General features: G+C 34.6%; 4 protein-coding genes across 4 annotated transcripts; 1 reads left to right on the top strand and 3 right to left on the bottom strand.

Annotated features, from left to right (window-relative positions):
* Window positions 1-6,011: 6,011 nt before the first annotated feature.
* Window positions 6,012-6,878, bottom strand: LOC131656350 (agamous-like MADS-box protein AGL80). The gene has a single exon (XM_058926084.1). It carries the CDS (start codon window positions 6,833-6,835, stop codon window positions 6,197-6,199), a length of 639 nt encoding a protein of 212 aa, XP_058782067.1. The 5' UTR covers window positions 6,836-6,878; the 3' UTR covers window positions 6,012-6,196.
* A 2,635-nt stretch (window positions 6,879-9,513) lies between these two features.
* On the top strand, window positions 9,514-10,164 carry LOC131658563 (uncharacterized). The gene is made up of 2 exons (XM_058927843.1): window positions 9,514-9,738; window positions 9,823-10,164. The coding sequence occupies exons 1-2, from the start codon at window positions 9,514-9,516 to the stop codon at window positions 10,162-10,164; spliced, it is 567 nt and encodes a 188-aa protein (XP_058783826.1).
* Window positions 10,165-14,761: 4,597 nt separating this feature from the next.
* LOC131658564 (protein MAIN-LIKE 1-like) lies at window positions 14,762-15,500 on the bottom strand. Its single transcript, XM_058927844.1, has 2 exons — window positions 15,021-15,500; window positions 14,762-14,908 (listed from the first exon to the last, which is right to left on the bottom strand). Exons 1-2 carry the CDS (start codon window positions 15,498-15,500, stop codon window positions 14,762-14,764), a joined length of 627 nt encoding a protein of 208 aa, XP_058783827.1.
* A 4,344-nt stretch (window positions 15,501-19,844) lies between these two features.
* Window positions 19,845-20,538, bottom strand: LOC131658565 (agamous-like MADS-box protein AGL80). Its single transcript, XM_058927845.1, has one exon. It carries the CDS (start codon window positions 20,484-20,486, stop codon window positions 19,845-19,847), a length of 642 nt encoding a protein of 213 aa, XP_058783828.1. The 5' UTR covers window positions 20,487-20,538.
* Window positions 20,539-26,731: the final 6,193 nt, after the last annotated feature.

The raw sequence follows: 26,731 nt of genomic DNA on the forward strand, positions 1-26,731 counted from the left end.
TACCCGACAATGCCTCTTTCAAAGACTCATGCTAGTGCAAGTGTGCAACAAACAAGACTCATGCAAATAAGACGATCCCAACCTCTTACCATACATAATCACATATCTTCCAACATTGCACAACATACACAACAGGATTTTAATCCCAACAATGCATTAATTAGCACACACATTCAATCACATGTATTCAAACATAGTATAACATTAATTCATGACATACACATACGTAAATACATGTCATTTACACAACCACATAATGATTAAATAATCCAATACCAACAAACTTAGTTCCATCACAAAGTTTATTGCATTAGCTTCCTAGCACTTTGAACGACACGCGACATATATTTCCAGTTCAAAAGTTATGAGATTTTTAGTTTTGCAAACAAAAATTTCGGTGTCAGTCTGCCGTAATCGATTACTGATACGTGGTAATCGATTACTGCACCAGAAAACTAAAAAAACCTCAATTTTTAAGCTGGTAATTGAATACTAATAAGTGGTAATCGATTACCACAAAACCTGTGACGAAAATATTCAGTTTTCTTTATTCCAAAGCCCTTTTAAACATGTCCCAACATACCCAAACCTCTCATATCAACAACCCAACATTACATATAAATCTATGCATCAATTGACAGCAAATAAATCATCAATTTATCATGCAACATCCATTTTCTACCATCAAACATGATTCAAACAAGCATTTCTTGGATTCTACATAATCTCAAAAGATAGGTTTTTCTCAAATTCAACATATATATACTAAATCATATGTTATTCACATACTCATTCATAGAATCTCATATAAATTCATCATAGCATGTCATATTTCACATAGTTTATGGACTAACATTCAATTTCAAGATAAAACTAATGAAATAGCAAAATTCCCAAATCCTAAATCATGCTATCTAACCCTACTTACATTGCCCAATTATATCAACTTATAATCACTTAGATTCACACCCTTACCTAGAATCTATAGTCCTTCTTTTTCCCCAAAAATTGTTATGTCTCTAAAAACCTTGTTTTCCTTACTAACTCATTTTAACATATTGAGCTTAACCCACCTAATTCTATATTCTAATTAATTAAGCCCATTAATAGATATATACTAGTATTCACATACTTAATTAATTAAATAACACACATATTCAATTAATTACCAAAACATAATAAATAAATAATTATCACACAAATAATAATTAATAACATAAACACCTAATAATTTAAATAAAGAAATAAAATCTGGTCGTTACAGTAACCGCCTATATTTTTCAAAATTTCTGGTATTTACTTGAGGGTACTAATATAAAAGCAATATAAAAGGTTGTGTGCTAGATAAAACTTGAGGGTGACAAGTTAAAACCTCAGATTTGTGTGGTGCTACTAGGAGATTTTGTCCCCTCATCGTCATTTAAAAAACCTCCTAAATTGCAATTGTAATGTTTTTATTATAAAAAATATATATACTTGTATAGAGACGCACATATATCTATATTCTCAGAAACAATCAATAAGGTGTTGTTATTTTGAGGTGGTGGTGATAATAAAAGAGAGAGACAAATTTATTTTTATTATTTAATTACTGAAAAATTGTGATTGGTTGTTTATAAACAACGTGTTATGTTCGTTTCTATACGTGAATTTATGTTTATTATATGACCTTTGCATAACTAAAAACCATTTTACCATTCAGTTGTAACATTTCAAAATTTTCTAAAAGTTGTATGTTTTTTTAGTGTTTTAAGCAAACTACCAAATTTTTACAAGTATACATTTTTATCACCAATTTGCGTTTAATATCATATTTTTCATCAAAAATATGTATTTTTTGTAATGTCCGGTAAAAACAAATATTTCTCATACATTTTAATCTGATATTTTGAAAAACTTATAAAAATACATGATATTTTGAAAAGTCCGGTAAAATTGTATACATGCATACCGAATATTTTAAAATATACGATCGTAGAAAATCTTGAGATGATTAATCAGACATTTCGAAAAATATGGTAGTATAAAAGCACTGGTTTTTTTTAAAACCTCCTGCACCTAGTGAAAAATGTAGCGGATCTACAAAAAAATCTTGTAGTGTATTTTCAAGGGTTAAGAATTTTCCGACTATTTTGTACGGCTAGGATTGCACCGACCCTTTTGTGAGGTACATAATGAATCCAACTCAGAATTAATAAGGATAATTTGTTGTAAAAAAAACATTTTGCAACATAATCAAGATGTTGAAACATCTAGAATCATTTGGTAGTGTTTAGGTTTTTTTATTTATTATTGTTTTGTTAAATTATTTAATCGTCTGTCAAAAGTTATGTTTATCTTCACATGTTATCCTATGAACTTCTTGAGCTTCCTCCCATGGGTAGGCACCTTCAGCGGCAACGAGTCTTATAACAAACCAAGTAAAAAGCATCGATTATTTTCAACGTATAAATTATAAATATAATCAAGTTCATCATAACATTCACATACTTCTCCCTACCATCGTTTGAATTCCACATGATCGGCATATCCATTTAGCAAAGAACAATCATTAGGCCTCCTAGAAACCATCCACCCGTGTGTATAAACAATTAAGTCGTATACAGAACAATAAAATTTGTCCCAACCCAAGAAGTAACCTCCATATCCCTCATAGCACTCGCCTTAGTAGCCGTCTGCAGCGCAACATCCGTCTCAAAATGAAGGGGCACTTGTATCTCGGTCACCATCTGTGTATCATCCTCAACTGCTTCTTAGACATCTTATGTAGCTTGCTCATCATCAGAATCTCTAATTCATCCAGCAACAGGTGTAGATCATCTTCAATATATATTGGAGAGTGCATGCAATTTCTTGAGTATCATCTGCCTCCTATGAGAATCGGTCGTAACTACTCTTCCAACCTTGATATCAGAGTCCTGGATGTCATCTCTCATCTGATAAGCCTTCATTACGACATCTACAATTCTGTCACACAGCCTAGAAGCCATTGTGTCGTGTGATCCTTCTGTACTTGCAATACATTAAAAAAAGGTGAAAATTAAACTACCAAATTTTTAAAAATCCTAACGACTTCATCCTTTCCCAATTTTTTTGAAAATTTTTATTAACCAAATAAAAATTGTTCAAAACTGGTTTTTTCAAAATCATTCATATAAATGCATACATTTTTATTTGTTCTTTTTTAAAAATCCGGTAAAAACACAAGCATTTTTACAGTGTTTGTCAAAATATATGATAGAAACCCATCATTTTTACTAGTTTTTTTTAAATTTCAAAAAAACGGATGTATTTTTATCGGGGTTTTAAAAATATCCTACAGAAGGTACTCATTTTTACCGGACTTTTCTAAAAATCTGATAGAAATGCTTATATTTCTTCCAAAAAATATATTAACAACTAATTTATGAAAATTGGATAATATAATTTTACTTGACGCATGTGTTAAAAATGGGATAATATAATTTAAACATGCTACCTATACTTGATGTCATTAAAAATTTGAGAAATCACGAGTTTAAGAAAATTATTTGTTTTGGTTTGAAAAAAAAACCTAATTTTTATGGGTTCCTCTAGTTTCAAACATCGGCATGTAGACCTTCTGTGGGCGACACTTATTTTATTAGAGTTTGATCAAGGAATAGGGGGGATATATATATATATATATATATATATATATATATATATATATATATATATATATATATATATATATATATATATATATATAGAGAGAGAGAGAGAGAGAGAGAGAGAGAGAGAGAGAGAAAGAGAGAGAGAGAGAGAGAGAGAGAGAGAGAGAGAGAGAAAGAAAGAGAGAGAGAGTGAGAGAGAGAGAGAGGGAGAGAAATTTCAATGAGTGTCTAACTGAATTTGTTATTCTCAAAGTTGATTACAAAAGAGAGAGAAACTAAACTTATATAATTCAGTTCATAATGTGTTGACTCAACACATTATGTTATAAAGTTAATTACATACTGACTTAGCTTAGTTGCTCTATTCTAACAGTTTACTCCAATACCTTCCCCTCGATTTCATGGTCCTCCTTGTGCAAGGGATGACTTGTCTTGAACTTGTAGCTTATCTCTGAGTTGTAAGCATATCAGCATACTAATCCACTGGAGATATATATTGCACAACCAGACTATTGTTCAATACTTTCTCCCTAAGAAAGAATATATCTAATTCCATGTGTTTGGTCTTAGCATGGAGAATAGGGTTGTGTGCCAGAGCAACACTGCTCAAGTTGACACAAAATATAATAGGTGTAGTGAATGATACCCTTAGTTTAGTGACGAGAGACTTTAATATTTAGAGAACTTCAAAGGTAGTGTTTTCGAGAGCCATATACTCAGCTTCAGTGTTGGACATGGCAACAACAGTTTGCTTATGGGAAGTTGATCGTGGACCTCATGGAGTCATATTGGTTAAATTTTTTAATTTCTATGATTATTAGTCCATTTTACACGTTGTGAACAGTTTGATATTGAAAATTTGATTCAGTGTTCGTCTAAGGTTGAGAAAGAATCTTTCTTATGTGACACATGTGATTTTTGATCTGGGAATATGAAAATGGAATTCCAAGAGTCTGATTGTTTAAATTTTTTAATTTATATGTTTGTTTGTCATTTTTACACGTTGTAGACAATCTAATGTTGAAACTTTTTAATATTCTAATTAATTTTATATAATACATTACGTCAAATCTAATATTTACTGTGTTTTTATAAAGTATATTATAATTTTTTTTATTTGAATATCAAAAATAGATTAAAAATAAATCATATTAAATTTAGTTGTATAAGTGTATTAGTCTGCTTCTTATTTTAAGCATTAAACAAAAAATATAGGCACAGTATTTTTTAAAATAGCTGTTAATTAAATTAAATAACATATTTTGTAGGTTTTTGAAATACAATTGACTCTTCTTTCTGTACACATTTAGTAAAACGAAATCTTCTATACATTTTGCTTTGGGAAGATAGTACTAATTTTACTTGAAAACAAATTAAAACAAAGGAATAAATGTATAATTTTGAATAGTTATATAGATATAATTAAAATATATTATGTTATTAATGTATGACAATTAATAGAATTTTAAACCAATGTACATAAAACAACACCTTCAAGTAGGGTGGTTATTATTTTTTAGCTAACAAGTAGGGGTGGGAATAGGCCAGGCCGACTAACAGGGGCCTACGGCCCAGCCTACATAGGTCAAGGTCAGGCCAGGCTTTTTACATAAATAGAAAAGGCCTAGGCTTTTTTATAAGCCTATTTAGCTAAAAAGGCTAAACCACAGGCCATATAAAAAGCCTTTTAAGCCTATGAGGCCGACCTATTTAAATTAATTTAAATAATTTTATTAATATTATATTGTATTTTGTATTTTGAATTAAAATATAAAAACAAATATTAGTTATCTTAAAGAAATTATAAAAATAAGATGAAAAAAAATCTTATGAACAATGTCATAAGTTACTTCCATATGTTTTTTCAAACAAATAGTATCACAAAATCTATATACTAGGTAAACTCAAATAAGTCAATGCAAACAAACATTTAATCTCACTAATCTTTTAATTTATTAGTCTATATAAAGTTGAGTTGAATGACTTATTTACAAATGTTCAAATGAAATAGGCTTTTAAGTAGGCTATCAGGCTAATCAGGTCTTCTCTAAGGCCAGACTCAGGCCAAAAAAATAAGCCTACGATAGGCTACAGGCCAGACTTAGGCTTTGAATTTTTTAGTAGGTCAGGCTCAGACTTGACAAAGCCTAGCTCGGCCCAGCCTATTCCTACCCCTACTAACAAGTAAGTTTGGATGTTACAAGACACTTCTTCATTCAAGACCAAATCACAACTATTCATTGTTGGGTGATTATCGTTTATTAAATCACTATTATTATAGATAAATGTGATTGTTAATAATAGTTAAGGCTAAGGATACTGCAAAAGTATGAAAGCACATACAATATACTCTTTATTCACTATAAGTCTCAAACACCAATGCATAAAACAAGGGAAAATTACTCTATGATGACCAATAATTGTATCTTCACATGCACAAAAAAACCAAAATTATTAATCATCATATCATTAAAAATTTGGACGAAAGTCGTGATATCCACCTCAAAGGATTTGCATCATCATGTCCAAAAACAACTGCTTCTGAATGATATCATTATTACTCATAGCCATCCCAACCTACTCATCATTTCAATTTCATCATTCTCAGGTGCGGTTGGGAGTGGCGGTGGTGGTGGTGGCAGTGGCGGTGCTATGGGGAGTTGGACTTGGCTTTGAGCAGCCAGGACTTGACTTTCACTTTGATTTTGGTGAGTAAAATTTTCACTATCACCCGAATCAATCCTTCTACCAATCTTCCTCAAATTATGATCAATCATGCAAGAAAGATCATTCAAATCATCCATCGACATGTCGTTCTGCACGACCTTCCCAGCATTGAGACACTGAAACATCAGCATGGTTGTCTCTTTCTCTTTGTTATCTTCCCATTGCCTTTTAAGTTGCTTTTCAGCCTTCCCAATTCTTTGTTTCAGAAAACTCTCTTGATCCACCATCCTTCTGCTTTGATCAAACTCAGGCGCTGCCTTGAATTTCGTAAGCACCTTTTCAACTCCCGACGGAGATGGCCAGATCTCAGGTTGAGGATCGTATGGGCCATAAACTATCGCACAAGCATCGATACCGCAAAGGGTTGATATTTCATCTACCTTTTTCAATAAACCCTTTTTCCTTTTATTGTAAGTTGTTTTCCTTGCAGTATTATTCTCAATGAAAGCAAGCTTCACCTTCTTTCTAGTCATGATTTTTGACAAGAATAAGATGAAAATTGATAGAGAAAAAGAAGAAAAGTTGATGGATGTGATTTCGATTTGTGAATAATGTGTTGTATATATAGAGACCAAATTCGATATACGTACGTGGTTAGGTGCATGGATCTTTATTTTTCCAACTGGCATTTTTGTAACGGTAAAATGAATTAATTTTCATTCCATCCATGTAGATATACTATAAAAATAGATATACGTAATCTCTAGATTCATGTACATTTGGGATAATTGCCGATTCATAGTGTTTATCTATGTTGGGATCCATGGAATATCCGCATCATTATTTCTCAAATTCAGCACGTGGACTATGTCATTGTGGAGAATGATTGGAGATTGTTGGGCTACACTACACATAACGGGTGGGCTTCTTTGGATTTTGTTTTGCAAAAATATGCAAAGGGAGGTTTGTGTGGTGTTAGGAAAATTTTACTTCCTACCCCTACACTTGCCTTCATACCACTACAATATTTAAAAAATAACAATTTTACCCTCAAAGACTAATAACCATTTTACCATTTTACTTTTTACCATTCATCCAAAAAGTCAAAAAAATTTGAAAACTGCACCCCTACGCGCCTCTAAATCGGAACACTTTAGGTAAGACACTTGGTTTACAAATTAACAAACCGGAACACATTTTTAAAGACTTCCGGTTCACAGTTTTTTTTTTTCCGGAAGACATTTTAAAATTGTTCCGATAATACGGAAACCAAACCGGAATAAATTGGAAAAGTGTTCCGGTTAACGTGATAACAAACCGGAACGGTTTAGAAAAGTGTTCCGGAATGCATTTTCCATTTTTTGATTTTTTGTAATGTTTTTTCAGGTATGGAAGTTCCGCTCCAGATTTGTCGAAAAAACGAGACAGCTATAGATACCACTAATGCTTTCACAACTTCATAGAGATTTGTCACACGGGAAGAAGTTATTCGTTGGGTTAAAGAGACCAGAATCAACAATAAAGTGACCGTTATCATCGCGCGTTCAGAGTTTAGTTTCTCAGAGTGAAGCAGCAAAGTGATATTTGGGTGCGATAAAGGTTGAAAATATAGAGATAAAATTGAGACTCAAAGTGCAAAGTTTTCGAAGTGTGAGTTCTGCTGGCAATAAGTGGGCTTTTTAGGTCTTGTCATTTCTATGAATGGCATCGTAGTGGATCCATCAGAAGTTTCTTGGGTCTAGCAGGCTACCATAGATTTATTGAAGGGTTTTCTAATTTTGCCCTTTCTTTGGCTCAATTGAATCAAAAGGGTCAATTTTTCGTATGGGATATTTTGTATGAAGAGAGCTTCAGAGAATTGAAAAAGAGATTGACTACGGCACCAGTGTTAATCTTAACAAATCCTATTGAACCTTTTGTTGTATATTGTGATGCGTCTAAGATGGGATTAGGTGGTGTGTTGATGCAGGATGGTAAGTTCGTGGCTTATTCCTCACAAAAAATGAAAGTGCATGAAAGGAATTATCCTACTAATGATCTCGAGTTGGCTATAGTTATTTTTTTCCTGAAGATTTGGAGACATTACCTTTACGGGTCGAGATTCGAAGTGTTCAATGGTTACAAGAGTCTGAAATATTTAATCAATCAAAAGAGTTAAACATGAGACAGAGGAAGTGGTTGGAATTTCTAAAAGATTATGATTTTAATTTGAGTTACCATCCGGGTAAGGCTAACGTGGTAGCTGATGCATTGAGTAAGAAGAATATTCATATGTTAGCATTGATGAGTAAAGATCTAGATTTAATAGAATAATTTAGAGTGTTGAGCATGGTATGTGAAGTAACTCCAAACAGTGTTATGTTGGATATGCTGAAGATTATTAATGACTTTCTTGTTGAAATTAGATAGAATCAGAAGCTTGATGTAAAGTTAGTGGATTTGATGTCCTTAATAGAATCTAATCCAGAGAGTGAATTTAAAATGGACAATTTGGGAGTGTTGAGATTTTGGGGCAGAATTTCCGTTCCAGATAATCATGAGTTAAAGAAGATGATCTTAGGGGAGAGTCATCGAAGTAGCTTAAGTATCTATCCAGGAGCTACGAAGATATATCATGATCTTAAGAAGTTATTCTGGTGGTCGCGGTATGAAAAGATAAATAGCTCAATTTGTGTATGCTTGTTTAACTTGTCAAATGTCGAAGATAGAACATCAAAAATCATCAGGTTTAATGCAACCGTTGGAAATCCAAGAGTGGAAGTGGGATAGAATTTCAATGAATTTTGTGACGGGATTGTCGAATACTGCGAGGGTTTTTTACACCATATTGGTGATTGTTGACAGGTTAACTAAGTCAGCGCATTATATACTGATTAACATCAGTTTTTTGTTAAGGCTAAGGATTCATTTGTTAAGGCTAAAGATTTATATCACAGTAATAGTGAAGTTGCATGGGATTCATTTGAGCATAATATCTGACAGAGGTCCGAGATTTACTTCTGGATGTTGGAAAAGCCTGCAAGAGGAGTTGGGTACTGATATGAAATTGAGTTCTGCTTATCATTCGCAAACGGATGGTCAGACATAAAGGACCATTCAATCGTTAAAAGATTTATTGAGACCGTGTGTGCTCAAGCAGGAAGGATATTGGGATAGTTATATATCGCTGTTTGAGCTCACATATAACAATAGATATCATTCTAGGATTCACATGGCACCTTTCAAAGTGTTGTATGGTAGGAGGTGTAGGACACCTGTGTGTTGGTATGAATCAGGTGAGAGTATAATACTTGGTCTAGAAATTGTACAACAAACTACCGAGAAAATCAAGATGATAAGAGAAAAGATGAAAGTTTCTCGGAGTAGGAAGAAGAGCTATCATGATAAGAGAAGGAAGGATTTAGAATTTGACAAGGGTGACCATGTGTTTTTAAAGGTCAATTCGGTGACAGACGTCACTCATGATTTGAAGTCAAAGAAATTAAATCCTAAGTTTATTGGACCATGTAAAATTTTGTAGAGAGTTGGGGATGTTGCATACAGGGTGGCCTTGCCACCCGAACTTTCGAATCTGCACGACGTGTTTCAGGTGTCACTACTTCGGAAATACATTTCTAACATGTCTCATGTTATTCCAAGGGATGAGGTGCAGGTCCGGGACAACTTTATGGTAGAGGCAACATCAATAAGGATTGAAGACCGTAAGATAAAACAGTTAAGGGGAAAAGATATCCCCTTAGTAATAGTTGCTTGGGGAGGAGCTGCTGGAGGAAGTGTAGCCTCAGAGTTAGAGAGCAAGATGCGAGAGTTGTATCCAGAACTATTATCGTCAGATACATTTTCGAGGACAAAAATATTCTAAGTGGGAGAGAGTTATAACACCCCATTTAAATATTTATTCATTTGTGTTATATTTTTATAATTGATATTGGCAGTGGTTGAATTAAGGGTATTAATGCAAGGGTAGAGTCTAAGTTAATGAATGGATAATTATTGGAATTGTAATGAGAGTAATACAATAATAATATGATATTGATAATAGATAGTATAAATTATTGTCATTATTGATATTATTATTATTATTACTATTATTTTATTATTAGCATTATTGGGTTAATTAAATAATAATTGGAATAATAAGGAATTAGGGAATATAGGAGATCACAAAGAGTTGGAGAAAACGCTTTTCACGTAAAAATAGAAAGAGGAGAGCTAGGGTAAAGAAAGAGAATCAACCAGTTTTACCATTACCAAAGGAAATTAAGCTTGAAATTAAGAAAAGGGGAGAATGGATTCATCTAATGGTGTTTGTACATGAGTGGGTAGTGAGGGTTCCTTTCACTTTTAAGTTTATGAGTATTTTTCTGTTTTCAATGAATTTAATTGTGTTTGTGTCTATGTTGTGATTAAAATCCGTGATTGGATCTATGTGAATAATTGTAATGCTGAATATCTCACGACGTGTTAAATTGTTGCTTGAAAATTCTGCTGTGATATGTTCTTAATGAACCATGTTAATGGTGATGGAAATCTTAGATTGGGCATGTAATTGGTATGAAAAATTTTTGTTTGTTGAGGGATAATTGATATAGGATGAGTAGGTTGATAGAATATGAATTAAGACTATTTTGGATCGATTTTAGGATCTTAGAAGTGCTCCAATGGAGGAAAAATCGCATTGATGCGTTTCTGATGTAGATCTGGAGATTTTATGTCAAAGACTTCCCATACGCATAATGGGCAAGGCATTACGCGTCTAGCATGGCCAGTACGCGTATAGGGGGTGATGGGGAAATTTTGAAGGGAATTGCCTCTGGTCGTACACGTAACGACTAGCCATTACCCGTAAGGACTAGGGAGAGGGAGCAAGGCATTATGCGTAAGGCTATCCATTACGCGTAATGATTGGCAGGGAAACAAGGCAATATGCGTAACTGGCTTTGCATTATGTGTATGGCCAGTCCTTTGTAGAATTTTTCCATTTTCGCGATTTCTTTCTCGATTTCGTATGCGACGTGAATTCTGAGGATCCCGGAGAGTGATAAGAACTTAGATAATTAGAAATTAAACTAGATGGTGGCATGCGAGTAAAATGTGGGAGTTTTACAGGGACTTTAAATACATGAGAGGTTTATGTGCTTATGTTGTGAATCTCTTACTATTGTATGTTCTATTAGGAATGATGTGATTTAGTGAAGGAATTACGGTGAGTATGTGGCTCGTGTGTGATCAATGTGGATCGTAATATGTACAATATTATATTAAATTTTTCATAATTATATTTATATGTCATGCATCATCATGTCATATTATATTAAATTGTGCATAAATATACATGTGTGTGTGTGTCACAACGGTGGAACATAACTACCGTAGTGATATCCTTTTTATTTTTTACTTAAAAATAAATAAAAAAGAAAAGTGTGCCTTAACGTTAAAGGAATAAAATATTTGAGGGCGTTGAGGTTCGAACCCATAAAAACTTGATTGTATCACCATGGTGAGGTCATCAACCGTTATTGTATCCTAACAGTTTTTAATTAAAAAATGTTAGCGCCTGAGTTTAGAGATGTCACCATGGTGTTTGGAAGAACCGTGGTTAGTTAGGCTTTGTTTTTTGCGCGTTGTATAGGAGTGCTCATTTAACGCCAATACTATGAATAACATACATGACATAACACTAAGAATTTATTAAACAAATCTCCAAATGTGTGAACATTTTGTTTAAAGAAAAACCCTAAAAGGCATGGTTACAAATTGTCCTACAAATAACGAGAATACTAATAACATACAAAGTACAAAAAGTTGAACTCTCCTTAAGAAATGCTTGGGGGAATCGCCCTTGAGGGACTTAACTTGAAATCTCGTCTGATGGGATTCAACTTAAAGCCTCGTCTAGGGATGCGACTTACAGTCATTCTTGAGCGACTCAAATTAAGTCCTCGCATGATGGAATAAACTTACAATCTCGTCTGAGAAACTAAACTTAAATTATCTCCTGAAAGACTAAACTTAAAGTATTTCCTAAGGGACTTGACTTACAGTCATGCCTGAGAGGCTAAACTTAAAGTCTCGCTTGAAGGACTCAACACAAAGTCTCTTGTGAGGGACTCGGCTTACAGTCTTGACAAAGAGACTTAACTTAAATTCCCGGCCCATGTTGGTTTCCCTATGCGTTTTAATCAAGGCAGCTCTTTTTATGGACACATGAAATCTCATAGCAGTTAAATCACCTTGTTCTTTTCAAGCCCTCGTGCTAGAGGGATTTGTACATCATAATTTTACTATTCCTTAAGAGGGGATAACATAAGAAGAATAGAAATCTATACAAGATTGGGAGGGTGAGTTTACAAGGTAGGACCTTAGGCCGGGAAAGGTTTTTTCCATGACGCCGAGCGATTGGAGATACCCACGAGACAATAGTAACTAGTCTCCCAAATAAGGTTTGGGTCATGTGAATTAGCTTCACTCGTAGAGTAAATTTGATAAGTGATGTGTCCCAAGTACAAACTGATTAAGGGTCAGTCAAAGGTGGAAAACTACTTTCCCCAAAATCCAAGGAGACCAGGTCCTTTAATGGCCGCATTTCTTGGTCATGAAACTAGGGCAAATCACTACCTAGATCTCTAGCATATGCCCAAAAAGCCTCTATAAACATCTCATTTCTAAAATGAGAATAATCTAATTCAATAAAAAAAAATGTAATCAGAGCTTCTCCTCTACATAAGCAAGCTCTCAACCTCACAACAAAGCTTAAAATCTCTAAAAATCTTTAATCACCACTAAGAATTTTCACAAATTTTTACTTTAAGTACATGTGTCTTTTAGGAGCCACATAAAATAGCTAAAATATTAATTACAAGCTCTGAATTAAAATTTTCAAAAAGAACCAGTGGATTTGTTACACTTCATTTTAATCTTCTTAAAGTAGATTTGTAACAAGTAGGGCTATTCATGGTATGGTTAGGTAAGAAAATCAAACTGAACTGAACCGAACCATAATAAAAAGTCATCTGAACTGAATCGAACCGTTTCAATTTGTCAAGAACTGAACTGAACCAAAATTATTGATTAGGTATAATGGTTCGAAATTCCGAACCATTAGAACACACTTTTTCCAAATCATACCATTAGAACACACTTTTTTTTTAAATTTATTTTAATAAAAAATCATTTTAAACTTGTTTTTAACACATTTTTTCTGTTGGTAAACATATTTCTAATATATTATTTTACATGATATTTTTTACAATCAAAATTATAAATCAATCCAAATCAATGCATTCAAAATTACAATTGCATTTATAAAAATATATGCATTTATAAAAGAAAGTTTCTCATCCAATCCCATAAGTCTCTTAGACACCATGTAAAATTCGAATTTTGTCTCCTGCTTCCGTAGATGCACATCCAGAAGCACCCCATATTTTGAAAAAATTTGATTCCTTCCGTAGATGCATCTATGAAAGCGTATAAAATAAAAGAAAACACAGTTAATTTCACCTTATTTTCAGTTAAAAAATACTTCCGTAGATGCATCTACGAAATGTGGTGAAAATAGAATGTTCCGTAGGTGCTTCTACGGAACAGTCTGCTATTTTTTGAATTCATGTCATTTTCATTCAGAAACTCCATTTTTAAAGACATACATTTTCAGATTCAGTAATGCATTTTAAAGACAACAGTAGGTAGACCAATAAAAATACGATATATAAATAATGTCGGTCAAAGTGTCGAGTACATCATCAAATACATACAAAAATGATATATAAATACATCATCAAATATAACTACTAAGTATGTCGGGTATCATCCTGCATACCATCCTGCATATCTCCTCTACCTCCGTCTCCGCGTCCACCAAGGGCTTTGCTGGCTCTACCGCTAGCGTCAAGTGTCCCACGGGTCCTGGCACGATGTCGACGGTACAGAAATGCACTCTCTGCCAGCCTGATCATATCATCCAACATACGCCTATAAGCAGTCCCCTCGAGGAATAAACCCTCTGCAATGGCTCTGAGGCCCTTGTCAGCTATCTGACGACACAAAGGAAGAAGATCCTGAGTGTGGTCCAACTGAGCCTGATGCACACAGAGAATCTCCTCGGGGGCTGGTCCAGGAGGGCCTCCCTCTACGGTTGGAAGCATGTATAGGTGTGACACTCTGTAGTACAAGAAGATGTACCCCTCAGCACAGCTCCAGTCGTGCTCTACTAGTGTCGCTCGTGCCTCCTCAGGGACCATGTGATGCTCCTAGTCTGCAAAGACCTCATCTAACTGCCTCCAGGTCATGGCGATAGGAGCTGAGACACTAGGATCGCGAGGAATCGTCTGCTCATATCCAAACTGATGTATGACGTGCTCCGAAAGATAACGTACAACAATGGTCGAGCTGGCGGCCAACCATCCAGAATACAGAGCTATCTCGTCAAACGTGATCGTCTCCCGATGCTTAGCATATCAGTAGTACTTGATGTCCTCGGCAGCCATGCGGTCAAGACTGCTCCTGTAGGGATCCGACACCTGGTTCCCTCTAAGGGGGGTAAAAGCACTAGCACGCGACATGACCTCCGTGTAGGTAGGCACCTCTCCCCTGACCAATAATGTCTGTAGTAGAAGAGTATTAGATTGTTACCACCAAAAGAGTACAGCTACCTACAACTGCCATTCCCTTCCACAGACATCCCTCTCCAAGTCAGTGGTAATTATACGCCAGTACAGTCGCTCCCCAGTTGTACTCATGGATATGTGTTATATCCGATAAGTACGTCAGGTAGACAATGTCTATGTACGACGAGCTCGTGTCCACAAAGAGCTGAGCGCCTATCAAATATAGGAAGTAGCATCTCAGCGCCTGCTCTCTATGTGCCGCAATGAGTTGCGCAACATACTGTCTTTGCAAGAAGCTAAACCTGACGTGGGCCCCTCGTATCCTCTGCACCTCCTCAAGGGCGTCATTCGGATCAGCCCCCAGCTCAGCAATTAGCATCTCCTGAGCTTCCTCCTTCGTTATCCTATCATGATGAAACAGGGTACCCCTGATAGGTAGATGAAGTAGGCATGCCACATCATCTAGGATGATGGTAATCTCACCGTGGGGTAGATGAAATGAGGAAGTCTCAGGATGCCATCTCTCCGCAAAGGCTGCAAGCATCCCATTATGTATAGTATGGTAGTCGAGCATACAGAGGTCCCTCATGCCTGAAGCTGCCAGTACCTCCTGAAACCACAACTCGTCAGGCTGGCGAGATCCTTAATCTTCCGGCCATGGTTGTAGATCCTCTACGGATCCCTACTCTGAAATTTTTTTAAAATTCAAACGGTTAGTAATAAGCAAGGTCAGAACTGAAGAAAATAAATAAATAAGTAATTATCAAATAAAACTTACATCTCCAGTCAGAAGAGATGGATCTACGGAATCCCATAACGTACATCTCTTCCGTATATGAATCTACGGAAGGCACTCAAACTCAGAAACGTAACAATGGCGTCTGAGTAGTGTTCCTGCCCCTACAAACTCTATTTTTGTGGATTGATCGTCCGTTTAAAACCTCAAACAACCCCTACATTGTCTCTAAACACTATTGCTAAACTTATCAATTCATTTCTACACCTAACTATCGAATTCTAATTCGATTTTACAAATACTCTAAAATTAATCGAATTGTCGAAAAATTACCGGTTAAATAAATTTAGGAACTGAATGGAAGCTGATACTTGAGTTGAGAACGTCTTCCGAATTCGGGATAAAGAAATACATCAATTTGAAATTTGAAGGTTGAGAGAGTTTGAGAGAGTTTGAGTTTGAAAATGTGAAGAATGAGGGAGGGGAAAGGTCTGGCGCGAGTTATAACGTCAAACCTTTCCGTAGATGCATCTACGAAAGTCTTCCGTAAGTGCAGTGGCGGAGCCAGAAAAATTATGAAGCCTGGACAAAATTTAAAGACTGCAAATTCACATTGTATATAATATATAAATAGTCATCCATCAAAATTTTAAGACAGCAAATTCACATTAGATATAATATATAACTATCAGCTCATATGTATTGCCTTTGGTAGTATATTTTTGTGTGAACCCACCAGTCTCCTCTTATCGGAATATATTCCAAACCACAGACAAATGCAATAAAGAGGAAACTAAATACGTTAATTTCATGAATTCAATCAATACATGCCTCACTAAAAAACTCCTTCAAGTGATCATCATAAAAATCCTGATCTGTTAAAACATTAATTGCAACATCCTGCAATTTATAAAGAAAATAATCACAACTAAGTTGAGATTACACTTACAGGGACACACGCACAAACATATAGGGTGATGATTCACTTGTTCCATGATAACATTCAATGGTTTGATCAATAAAATTCAATATGAACAAGAGCTATTAAGATTTAAGAGGAGTAACTATGATGACTATGTGAATCTTCACACATACACATTGTGGCCAAAGAATAAATTATAGATTCAACATAACTTAAGACATGTTAATATTTAACTGTAATATAATCAACTTGTTTTAAAGGCAAAATGCCATTCATCATTTTTTCTTAAGCAAAAAGTTAAAGTGGAGTATAATACATACAGAATATGGCCAAATAATGTATTATAGATTCAACATAATACTTACATTAAAAAAATTAGTGTCAAATTTAAGCAGATGAAAATGCTTACATCAGCCACAAAATTTATGAATAACAGACCAGTTGCAAAACAGAAATCGTGAGGCAATATCTCACCAATGAAAATAAAACAAAACTCAACATAATCACTTTTTAAAAAGAAACAAATAGAGTTCCAAACTTAGCACAAACTAGTCACTCCCCAAAATGGCAAGCATCCCCAATTTAATTTGTTGAGATCAATCATATCAAATATTAAAAAAATACATCTCATTCTAGCAATAAAATAATTCCCTCATTAAGTCATTTTATAATATCTATAAAATACAAATAATTATTTTTCTTATTATATCTCAAACCATTTGTTACTCTCTGCTCTTCAAAGTTCAAACTTAATATCTCTCTCATTCATACTAGTTATAAATTAAGTAGATCATAATTTATATAAAATCAACAAAAGTAAGTACCTTTTCAACAAGTTGAAATCCATTGATGAAAGTTACCTGGTTCTAGTTGGTGTGAGCTGAAACATAAATAAATCCAACCTTGTAAGTTGTAATTCACTTTGTTGTTTAAAAGAGCTTGCTTCAAAATATCGACATTATCACATGGCGGATATGACTCCAGAATAGAGAGTTTGCTTCAATACTTCTTTCTTTCCTTCACAAGTTCAGCAAGTGAATAAATCAATAACAACAATTCAGCACCATAATTCGTAAGAAACAGAAGCGAAAAACGAAAAAGAAACTTGGTTGAGGCAATTTATCGAACACTTAGTATGCAAGTTGCAAAACGGTGGTAAAGACAATAATTCGATACGAATCCCATGGCCAATGTATGGACAAAAATAACCAATTACAAACACACTATGGTCAAGCAATTCATCAAACACTTAGCAGGCAGAATACAATTTACAGAAATAAGCTATATGTAATGCTTATTATGGGTATAACTTTTGAAGAAGAAGATTTGAGGCTACTTATAGAGAAATAGTGTTTATGATAAAATGAAATCTATCGGATAAGAATGAAACAAACCTCCTTCGAGTTCATTGGAGCCAATGAAGAGTGAAAAAAAGTTGTCGTCTTATTCATCAATCATCGTGTTGAGGGAGAGAAGAGTTCCATGGAAGTGATTTGAGGCGGCCGAGCCCGGGCAGCTTCCCTAACTGGCCGGGCGATGGCTCTGCCTATGCGTAAGTGTATCTACGGAACAAAACAACATTAAACAAAAAAAAGTTACTTCCGGAGATACATCGACAAAAGCACGTGAACAATTTTGTCAATTCTGTGGTGCGCGTATACTTATGAGGTGGGTTAAGAAATCTTCTTATAAAAATATATTTGCAGTGTAACAAAAGATTATTAGGTATTCATTTACTATATTGTCTATATATTTACAATAAAAAAATCAAAATATAAACAGTGATTTTTAGTTACTTTCATTATAAACCGTTTATATTTTAAATGAACAAAATATTTTTAAACTGAAATTAAATTCTCAATTCACATCTACTGTTTGGCTATATAAAACTATCTTTAACTTATACTCCCTCTGTCCCAAATTATAAGAGAAATTCTCTTTTTTGATTCATTGAATAATTAATGTATCTGGTCTATATGCAGACCAGATACATTAATTATTCAATGAATCTAAAAAGTGAATTTCTCTTATAATTTGGGACGGAGGGAGTATTAAATTTATCAGAGATAAAAACTTTAAGATTATGTTTATATTTATTAATTTGCAATTTGAATCAATTCATTCTATTCTGCAGTGTATTCTTCTTTTTATCATTTCACTTAAGTTAAAAGTCCAGTGCCATACTGATAAGTGCTAATATGTTTGGTATTTTTTATTTTATTTTTTTTTTTTAAAAAAGAGATAATAGAAAAAGGATAATTAAGGGTTCTCCAACCTGTTTACAACAAGAGTAAAAGCTCGACAAGAGAAATTACCCACCAATTACAATTATTTCAAGTATAACAAAGGCTCTTTACTAAAAACGTAAAAAGAGTAATTAGAATGTGTAATCTCTTTACAAAAAGTCTCCCTCCAAACCAATATTTTGATGTTCCAAGAACATAATTTAATTTTTCAGTTTTTTTTAATAATTTTTCAGTTTTGGTTTATGATTGGTTACTTGCAAATTGATTCGGTTCACTAATAAAAAATAACAGTTTAGTTATTTTAACTTCAGTTTAGTTCGATTCGATAGATGAATTAAGTTTATAGTTTTTTTAACAGTAGTAGTAACAAGTAAGTTTGGAGGGCACAAAATTATTGTTGGGTAATTATCATGAGGAGTGCTGTGCTTACACCCAAATTTTACAGTGTATTTTACACCTGGAAAAATACCAAGATGTATTTATTTGTATTAAAATCAGTGAAACATAATTTTTTAATATAAAAAAAAACAAACCGTATAATAACATGGTGTAGTTGTCAAAACTTGGTGTAATAATATCAATTCTCTTTATTAATTCATTTTTTTCTAAGATGCTTACCTCTCCCCCCTTAGATAATACAGGGATCTTAATTGGTTGCAAAAGTTAATTGTTTTCATTTTCCCTCAGTTGCATCTCAAAACTTGAACTCAACTTTCACAACCCTTTAATTCGTGTGTTTCATTATTTTTTATAGATAAATGTAATTGTTAAAAGTCAAGGCTAAAGATACTGCAAAAGTATTGAAAACACACGCAATAGTCTCTTTACTCAATCAAACACCAATGCATAAAACAAGTGAAAATTACTCTATGATGAACAATGATTGTATCTTCACATGCAAAAAAAAATCCAAAATTATAAATCATCATATCATTAAAAATTTGGACTAAAGTCGTGATATATATCCACCTCAAAGGATTTGCATCATCAAGTCCAAAAACAACTGCTACTGAATGATATCATTATTACTCATAGCCATCCCAACCTACTCATCATTTCAATTTGATCATTATCAGGTGCGGTTGGGAGTGGCGGCGGTGATGGTGGCAGCAGTGGCGGTGCCGTGGGGAGTTGGACTTGGCTTTGAGCAGCCATAACTTGACTTTCACTTTCATTTTGCTGAATAATATTTTCACTATCACCTGATTCAATCCTTCTACCAATCTTCCTCAAATGATGATCAATCATGCAAGAAAGATCATTCAAATTATCCATCGACATATCGCTCTGCACGACCTTCCCAGCATTGAGACACTGAAACATCAGCATGGTTGTCTCTATCTCTTTGTTATCTGCCCATTGCCTTCTAAGCTGCTTTTCAGCCTTCCCAATTCTTTGTTTCAGAAAACTCTCTTGATCCACCATCCTTCTGCTTTGATCAAACTCAGGCGCTGTCTTGAATTTCGTAAGCACCTTTTCAACTCCTGACGGCGATGGCCAGATCTCAGGTTGAGGATCGTATGGGCCATAAATAATCCCACAAGCTTCTATACCGCAAAGGGTTGATATTTCATTGACCTTCTTCAATAAACCCTTCTTCCTTTTATTGTAAGTTGTTTTCCTTGCAGTATCATTCTCAATGAAAGCAAGCTTCACCTTCTTTCTAGTCATGATTTTTGACAAGAATAAGATGAAAATTGATAGAGAAAAAGAAGAAAAGTTGATGGATGTGATTTTCAATTTGTGAATAATGTGTTGTATATATAGAGACCACATTGGATATACGTACGTGGTTAGGTGCATGGATCTTTATTTTTCCAACTGGCATTTTTGTAACGGTAAAATGAATTTATTTTCATTCCATCCATGTAGATATACTATAAAATAGAAGATTTTATGCCATTTCACAGTTTTTTCTTTTTAAAAGGATGTATCTAGAATCGTAATCTCTAGATTCATGTACGTTTGGGATAAGAGCTTTGCTATTCTTACATTTGTTTTTCATACACAGTCTTTTACACCGTAGGTAGGAATGAAGCAAATTCATAGGGCACGGAAATCAAAGTTGCCTTAACTAGTAAAAAACAATAAAACTAGTACTCCCTCCGTCTCATAATAAGTGTCTCATTTCTACTTTTTCTATGTCTCAAAATAAATGTCTCTTTAGAATTCCAATACAACAATTATTATTTTTTTCCACTACTATACCCCTATTTTTTAACTTTCACGTTTTTCAACTACTCCACAACTTATAATAAATAAGGATATTTTAGTAAATGATGTTAATTTTATCATTAAAACCAACACATCTAATCATTTTCTTAAGAACCGTGCATAGATCAAATAAGACATTTAATTTGAGACGGAGGGAGTACAATTTAGAGATACAATACGGTGTAGGTGTTGAAAGCAGTGTATATATATCTTTTCTCTTGGGATAAGAGCATTATGTTGGGATCCACGGAATATCTACATCATCATTATTTCTCAAATTCAACACGTGGACTATTTCATAATGGAGAAAGATTGGAGTTGGTTGGGCTACATGTAAATGGTGGGCTTCTTTGGATTTTGTTTTGCAACAATTTCTTTAGCCAAACCCACCCACACACCCACCTCCCTCTTCTTGAGAAATTTGAAATACGTTCCTATATTTTGAAAGTGCATTTTCGAATACATATTTTTTTTAAAAAGGTTAATTTTGAATTTGCACTTCCGAATTAAGCAGAGGCAAAATAGAAAAAAAATATTTTGTTGTGTGCAGTCTTTTTTGTTAAATTCCACAAATTGAACCAAATGACAACAAGTAAATGAAAATGACATAAACATTGACAACATTAAAAATAGGTATATTATATATGTATTGAATCGATTTGATTTTCCATTCTAGACGACAATACATACAAAAAATGACACACATCTGGTCATAACAAACAAAAAAGATCCGGTCTAACCTAAAATGCCCCGAACGATCCAGTGGCATTTAAATCTAAACCCGGTAAGTTCTTCGACCTCTCTCTATTTTCCTCTCGCTCTTGCTTCATCATTTTTTTGAACTCCGCCATTCTTTCAAAAAAGGGATCCGGCCAAGCGTCCGCCTCTTTTGTATGATGTGTCGTCCCCTGACAAGAAGTAGCCGGAATAGGACACCCTAGTTTCAAAAAAAACTTGCAGAAAGTGACGCAATCTTAGAACCCGATACAAATGATGCAGATGGACACGTCCAAAGGTGGGGCAACTATGAAGAAGAAAAAATATCTCCGAAAATCAAAATCTCGTCAAATTGACACACACCCGGTTGTACGCACATGCTATAAGATGACCCATATCGGAAAATGACATCCACTTTGAAATCGGTGCGTGACCGGTTAGTGATTCATGAATTTTATCAAAGTTTTCTTGATTCTCATAAAGTCGGCCGTAGATGTTCATATGCGAAGTCAACTCCGAAATAAGTGCCCGTCAAATAAGAGTGTGATTTTCTTCTCCTTTTCTGAGCAAATCAGCAATGGCCCGATACCCATAATTATCGTCGGTACCCACATATACTATATTATCAATATATATGTGCATAAATATCGGCATCTCATCAATGTAGATCATCGAAGGTTTTTTAATCGGAGGTGTGTAAGGCGGCTTCGAAATACGTGCTCCTTTGTTTGCACTACACTTGAACTTTGGTGTGGGGGAATCCAGGATCAATGCATCAACACGTGCATAATAAGAAGGATCTCGTTTATTTGATGTGTCATCTTGGATACTTTTCGGCTTTTAGGCGCACCTTTGGTTTTAACCAGTTGAGATGGAGGTTTCAAATCGGTGGTCTCCAGAAACACAATTTCTTGCAATTGTTCTTTGGGTTAAATATGTCTGGGGTCTTTATAAATATACGACTCTGCAATTTTGATCCCTTTAAAAATTTTCTTCGAATAATGGTCCTCGCAAACTTTTGCGTCCGCAATTTTGGTCCCTGTCGTCAAGTTTCCTTGACACAAGCTGACGTAGCACAAATTGTGGGGGTTTTAAACCTCCTCTAAACACTACGAGAAAAAACGTAATTAGCCAGGGGATAATCCCCTCACAAATGGTAAAAAAAACCGGTTGCACATCATTTTTGCCAAGGAAATTAAGTTACGAGATCTTAAAATCCTCAGGTTAGAATATTGCAGGAGTGATGAAGTACTTTTCTCAGCATCTGTTGCTCAAAGTCTGCAGCAATTAGAACAACTAAAAATAAGTGGATGCAATGAATTGAAGCATATAATTGCTGAAAGTGGAAATGAACACGATGGCTGTAAAAGAAGTGAAGAAATAATTCCAAGTTCAGTGAATTCTCATTTTCTGATGACCAATCTAAGGGGAGTTGAGATTTTTAGTTGTGGAAGTTTAGAGTCAATATATCCAATTGGCTATGTTGATGGACTTAGACGGTTGCAAATGCTGAAAATATCATCATCTCCTAAGTTGGAATATGTGTTTGGTGATTTGTCAAGCAAAGTGGCCATCTCAGTCTATGAGGACAATAACCATAATTAATTGTCCAAAATTGATGTACCATGGTTGAATTTGCAGGTTGGCTATGATAAGAGACAACATCATCATCTAAATGAAGTGAGTACTCACGTTGAAATGCTTTGTAGTATATATACAATTTCCTTTTTTATAATACTACCTACCTTTGGATATTCCATTTCAGATTTGGAGTTTCCAATATCTTCAGCGTTTAACAGTGGGCAATTTTGCAAAATTGAAATGTTTATTCTCCATGGAAACACATAGAAGCTTACTAGAGTTGATGTATCTTGGCATTCGCGACTGTCAAAAATTGGAACAAATTGTTGCAGTAAAGGAAGAACTTTTGGAACTTCCTAATTCGGAATTGTATTTTCCAAAGCTAAAAGATATGTTTGTCTATAGCTGCAACAAATTGAAAAGTCGTTTCTCTCTCGAAATGGTTAGAATTCTTCCACAACTAAGTACACTGGTCCGGTGGTGATTGGCGCTGGACTTGGTAGGGAGAACTACGGTTCGATCCCCCGCAACTGCGATTGGGAGGGGAATGGAAGCACTTGATGCCAGAACTCGCCCCCGAACCGGACTAAACCGGTGGTATAAAGCCAAAAAAAAAGTACGCTTTATAAAAATATTCATTGTAAAGTATCCCTATAGGGACTAAAAACGTATTTAACCCTTGTTCTTTTATGTGCAATTTCATGGTGTCATCTGCTTTAGAAAACTTATCCATTATCTCTTCAAACTCTTCGGAGATGGTAATTTTGGATTCACCTTCTTTTTCCGGTTCAAAATAATCAAAACGTAGCTTTTTCTAATGATTGATTACTTCATCCATGCGTATCGGGGAATTCAACTTCATCTTTTTGGAAAGTATACAAGCACATGGAAGCCCATAAGTTTTTCTAATTGTGCACCAATATTTTGAACTATCCGGACCCGTTGTCTCCGCCCGCTTCGCTTCATGAAAAATAAAATTCAATCCCGCACGAGATATGTTGTAAATCAATTGCGAGTATAGATTTTTTCCCTTAAACCGGTGTTCCGCAACCGTCTTGCTCCGACCAAACGTTGTTTGAATTTAATTATGTTAATTTTGGAGCATTTGGTTCACGGTGTCCCATCCCTTACACAGATCCCCCTTGCTAACACCCAACCATGTGTAACTCGGTCCGTCCCATAAGTGAGTTACTATACAACTCGAGCGGTTATGTGGAAAGTCGAATTAAAATGGTCAGTTTAATCTGAGAAATAATATTAGGAATAATATTATTATTTTGGAATAATTATTCAATTACGTGTGATTGGTCGGTATTAGTAAAATGGACGTGTAATTGTAGGCCCACTAAGAGGAATAATGTTATTTGGTTATATTTGATAAAAAGAGAAAAATTGAGCTATCAGTAACTGTTAGAGGAAAGTGACTATCAGAAGCAATGGTTTTGGAGGATGGGTTACCGTGAAGAAGAGAAGGAAAAAGAGATATGGGAGTTGTTCCGGGAAGGAGAAAACAAAAGAAGTTTGTGGAGCCGAAAGCTTGAAATTCGACCGGAAATTGAGAGCGGTCTCCAATCCAAGGTAAGGGTGGGGTTCGATCTTTATAACTGGGAATATGATGAATCGTATGTGGGAATTCGGGTCTTAAATTTTATCTCTGTGTATGCTTTTGGTGATTTGTTGTATGTGATGTTCTGGAAAGAAATTTCATGATGACTGATGTTGTATTGAAAATTTATTAACTACACTATATTATTTGATGATGCGGTGAATGTAATTATTTCGTTTTATTAAATATATGAATGCTGTGAGGAATGGTGTCTGGAAGATTTAAAATTGATGAAAATTAATATGGGAAAGAATGGAACTGAGAGGAGGAAGATGAAAGAATGAATCAAAGAGAAGGAAGAAAATTGGTAGTGGGGACCACCAGAAGAGAGGGGTGGGCGCCTTAGCTCTTTCCATTGTGGAACGGACGTCCCTTATGATTGTGGCGGGGGCCACACTATTGTTTTAAGTGGTTTGTTTACTTATTTGTTTAGTCAGGTATGAGGATAACATTTCACCAAAACGGACTCATAACTAATACCATTTAAATGCTACACTAATGTAGTTTGCAGCATAATTAATAGAATTAGTATAAATAATAGAGAATTAAGATAGTTTAATTAGTGTTGTTGTAGCAGAGCATGTTGAAAATTGGTAATAGAAAATGAGTGGCAGAAAATAGATTGATACGGGTCTAGCCAAGATAGCTGAAGTATACATGCAGTTTGGTTGGTACTATAGTTGGAATAGAATAACATATGTAATATATTAGCAGCAGTAAAATCATTAGGAGTAGTAAAAGTACCTCATAACTGTGACAAGGTTTGGAATTTTTCCAGGAAGCATTGGTTGGTGGAAGTAGTACCTTGATGACAGAAGGAGTAATAACATGTTAGCAGACTTTCGTAGAATAAGCAATTTTAAATATCAGGGATTAGTAATAATAATAGGACTAATGAAAACAGTACCGCGTATGCGTATTAAAATATTTAACCGATAAAATTAATTAACCGATTTGGGACGAGAATTGTCCAAATAACTATGGAATGCGCGTGGATTGTTTACGGGATCGAAATTGGCGTATTGACTAATTGTTGAAAATATATGAATTGTCTTGGAATTATTTGTACCAATTTATTGCGGTGTTTTACCGTTGTTGTTGATGTGTATTGTGATGCTTTTGCCATTATTGTGAATTGTTGTGATGTTTTCCTGTTATTGCCGATAGTTGTTGTCGTTGATTTTGTTGTTAATGTTCTGGCTGATTTCGGTGTCGTGCCGGATTAATATTGAGTTGTAGGCCTATGTTCAATGACGTTGTGGTGTTATTATTCTGTTAACCTTGTGATGTGCAGAAAATTTAGGGACGATGTGTTACCTCTAATTATTGGTAACAATGGTGATATAGGCTTTTGCCTTTGTGACGAATGATTAATGTTGTGATGTGATGTTGCATGTGTCGAGTCACATGCATTGCATATTTATGTGACGGTCTGGATTGACAAAAATAGTGATGACGGATTATGCCTATTTTGACGTGCCTCTAATAACTAGCAATTGGCGATGGGGGATGAAGCTCTGGGTACCACATGTATATGCATTATTAGTTTTGCATAGGTGTGATTTAATTGTTGAGTATTGTGATTTGATTTTATGAACGTATGCGAGGTATTGTGATATGTATTATGATGTGAACTACTTGTTGGATATTATGATGTGAATTGTGATGATAATATTGTGAAGTGATGATTTTATGACATTCGAACTCTAATGCATATTGTTTATCTTACTAACTTTAACTTTTCATCCGTAATAGTACCATTTCAAAAAACTTTCCTTCTAATCCCTCATTTTATAAT

Source organism: Vicia villosa, linkage group LG3 (assembly GCF_029867415.1).
Source record: "Vicia villosa cultivar HV-30 ecotype Madison, WI linkage group LG3, Vvil1.0, whole genome shotgun sequence".
In the NCBI taxonomy this organism is placed as follows: Eukaryota; Viridiplantae; Streptophyta; class Magnoliopsida; order Fabales; family Fabaceae; genus Vicia; species Vicia villosa.

Coding starts and splice junctions, on each gene's coding strand:
- LOC131656350 (XM_058926084.1), bottom strand. CDS start 6,835: ATGACTAGAAAGAAGGTGAAGCTTGCTTTCATTGAGAATAATACTGCA.
- LOC131658563 (XM_058927843.1), top strand. CDS start 9,514: ATGGCACCTTTCAAAGTGTTGTATGGTAGGAGGTGTAGGACACCTGTG. Junction 9,739..9,822: donor GTGACCATGTGTTTTTAAAG/GTCAATTCGGTG, acceptor AAAATTTTGTAG/AGAGTTGGGGATGTTGCATA.
- LOC131658564 (XM_058927844.1), bottom strand. CDS start 15,500: ATGAGGGACCTCTGTATGCTCGACTACCATACTATACATAATGGGATG. Junction 14,909..15,020: donor AGTACAACTGGGGAGCGACT/GTACTGGCGTAT, acceptor CTTCTACTACAG/ACATTATTGGTCAGGGGAGA.
- LOC131658565 (XM_058927845.1), bottom strand. CDS start 20,486: ATGACTAGAAAGAAGGTGAAGCTTGCTTTCATTGAGAATGATACTGCA.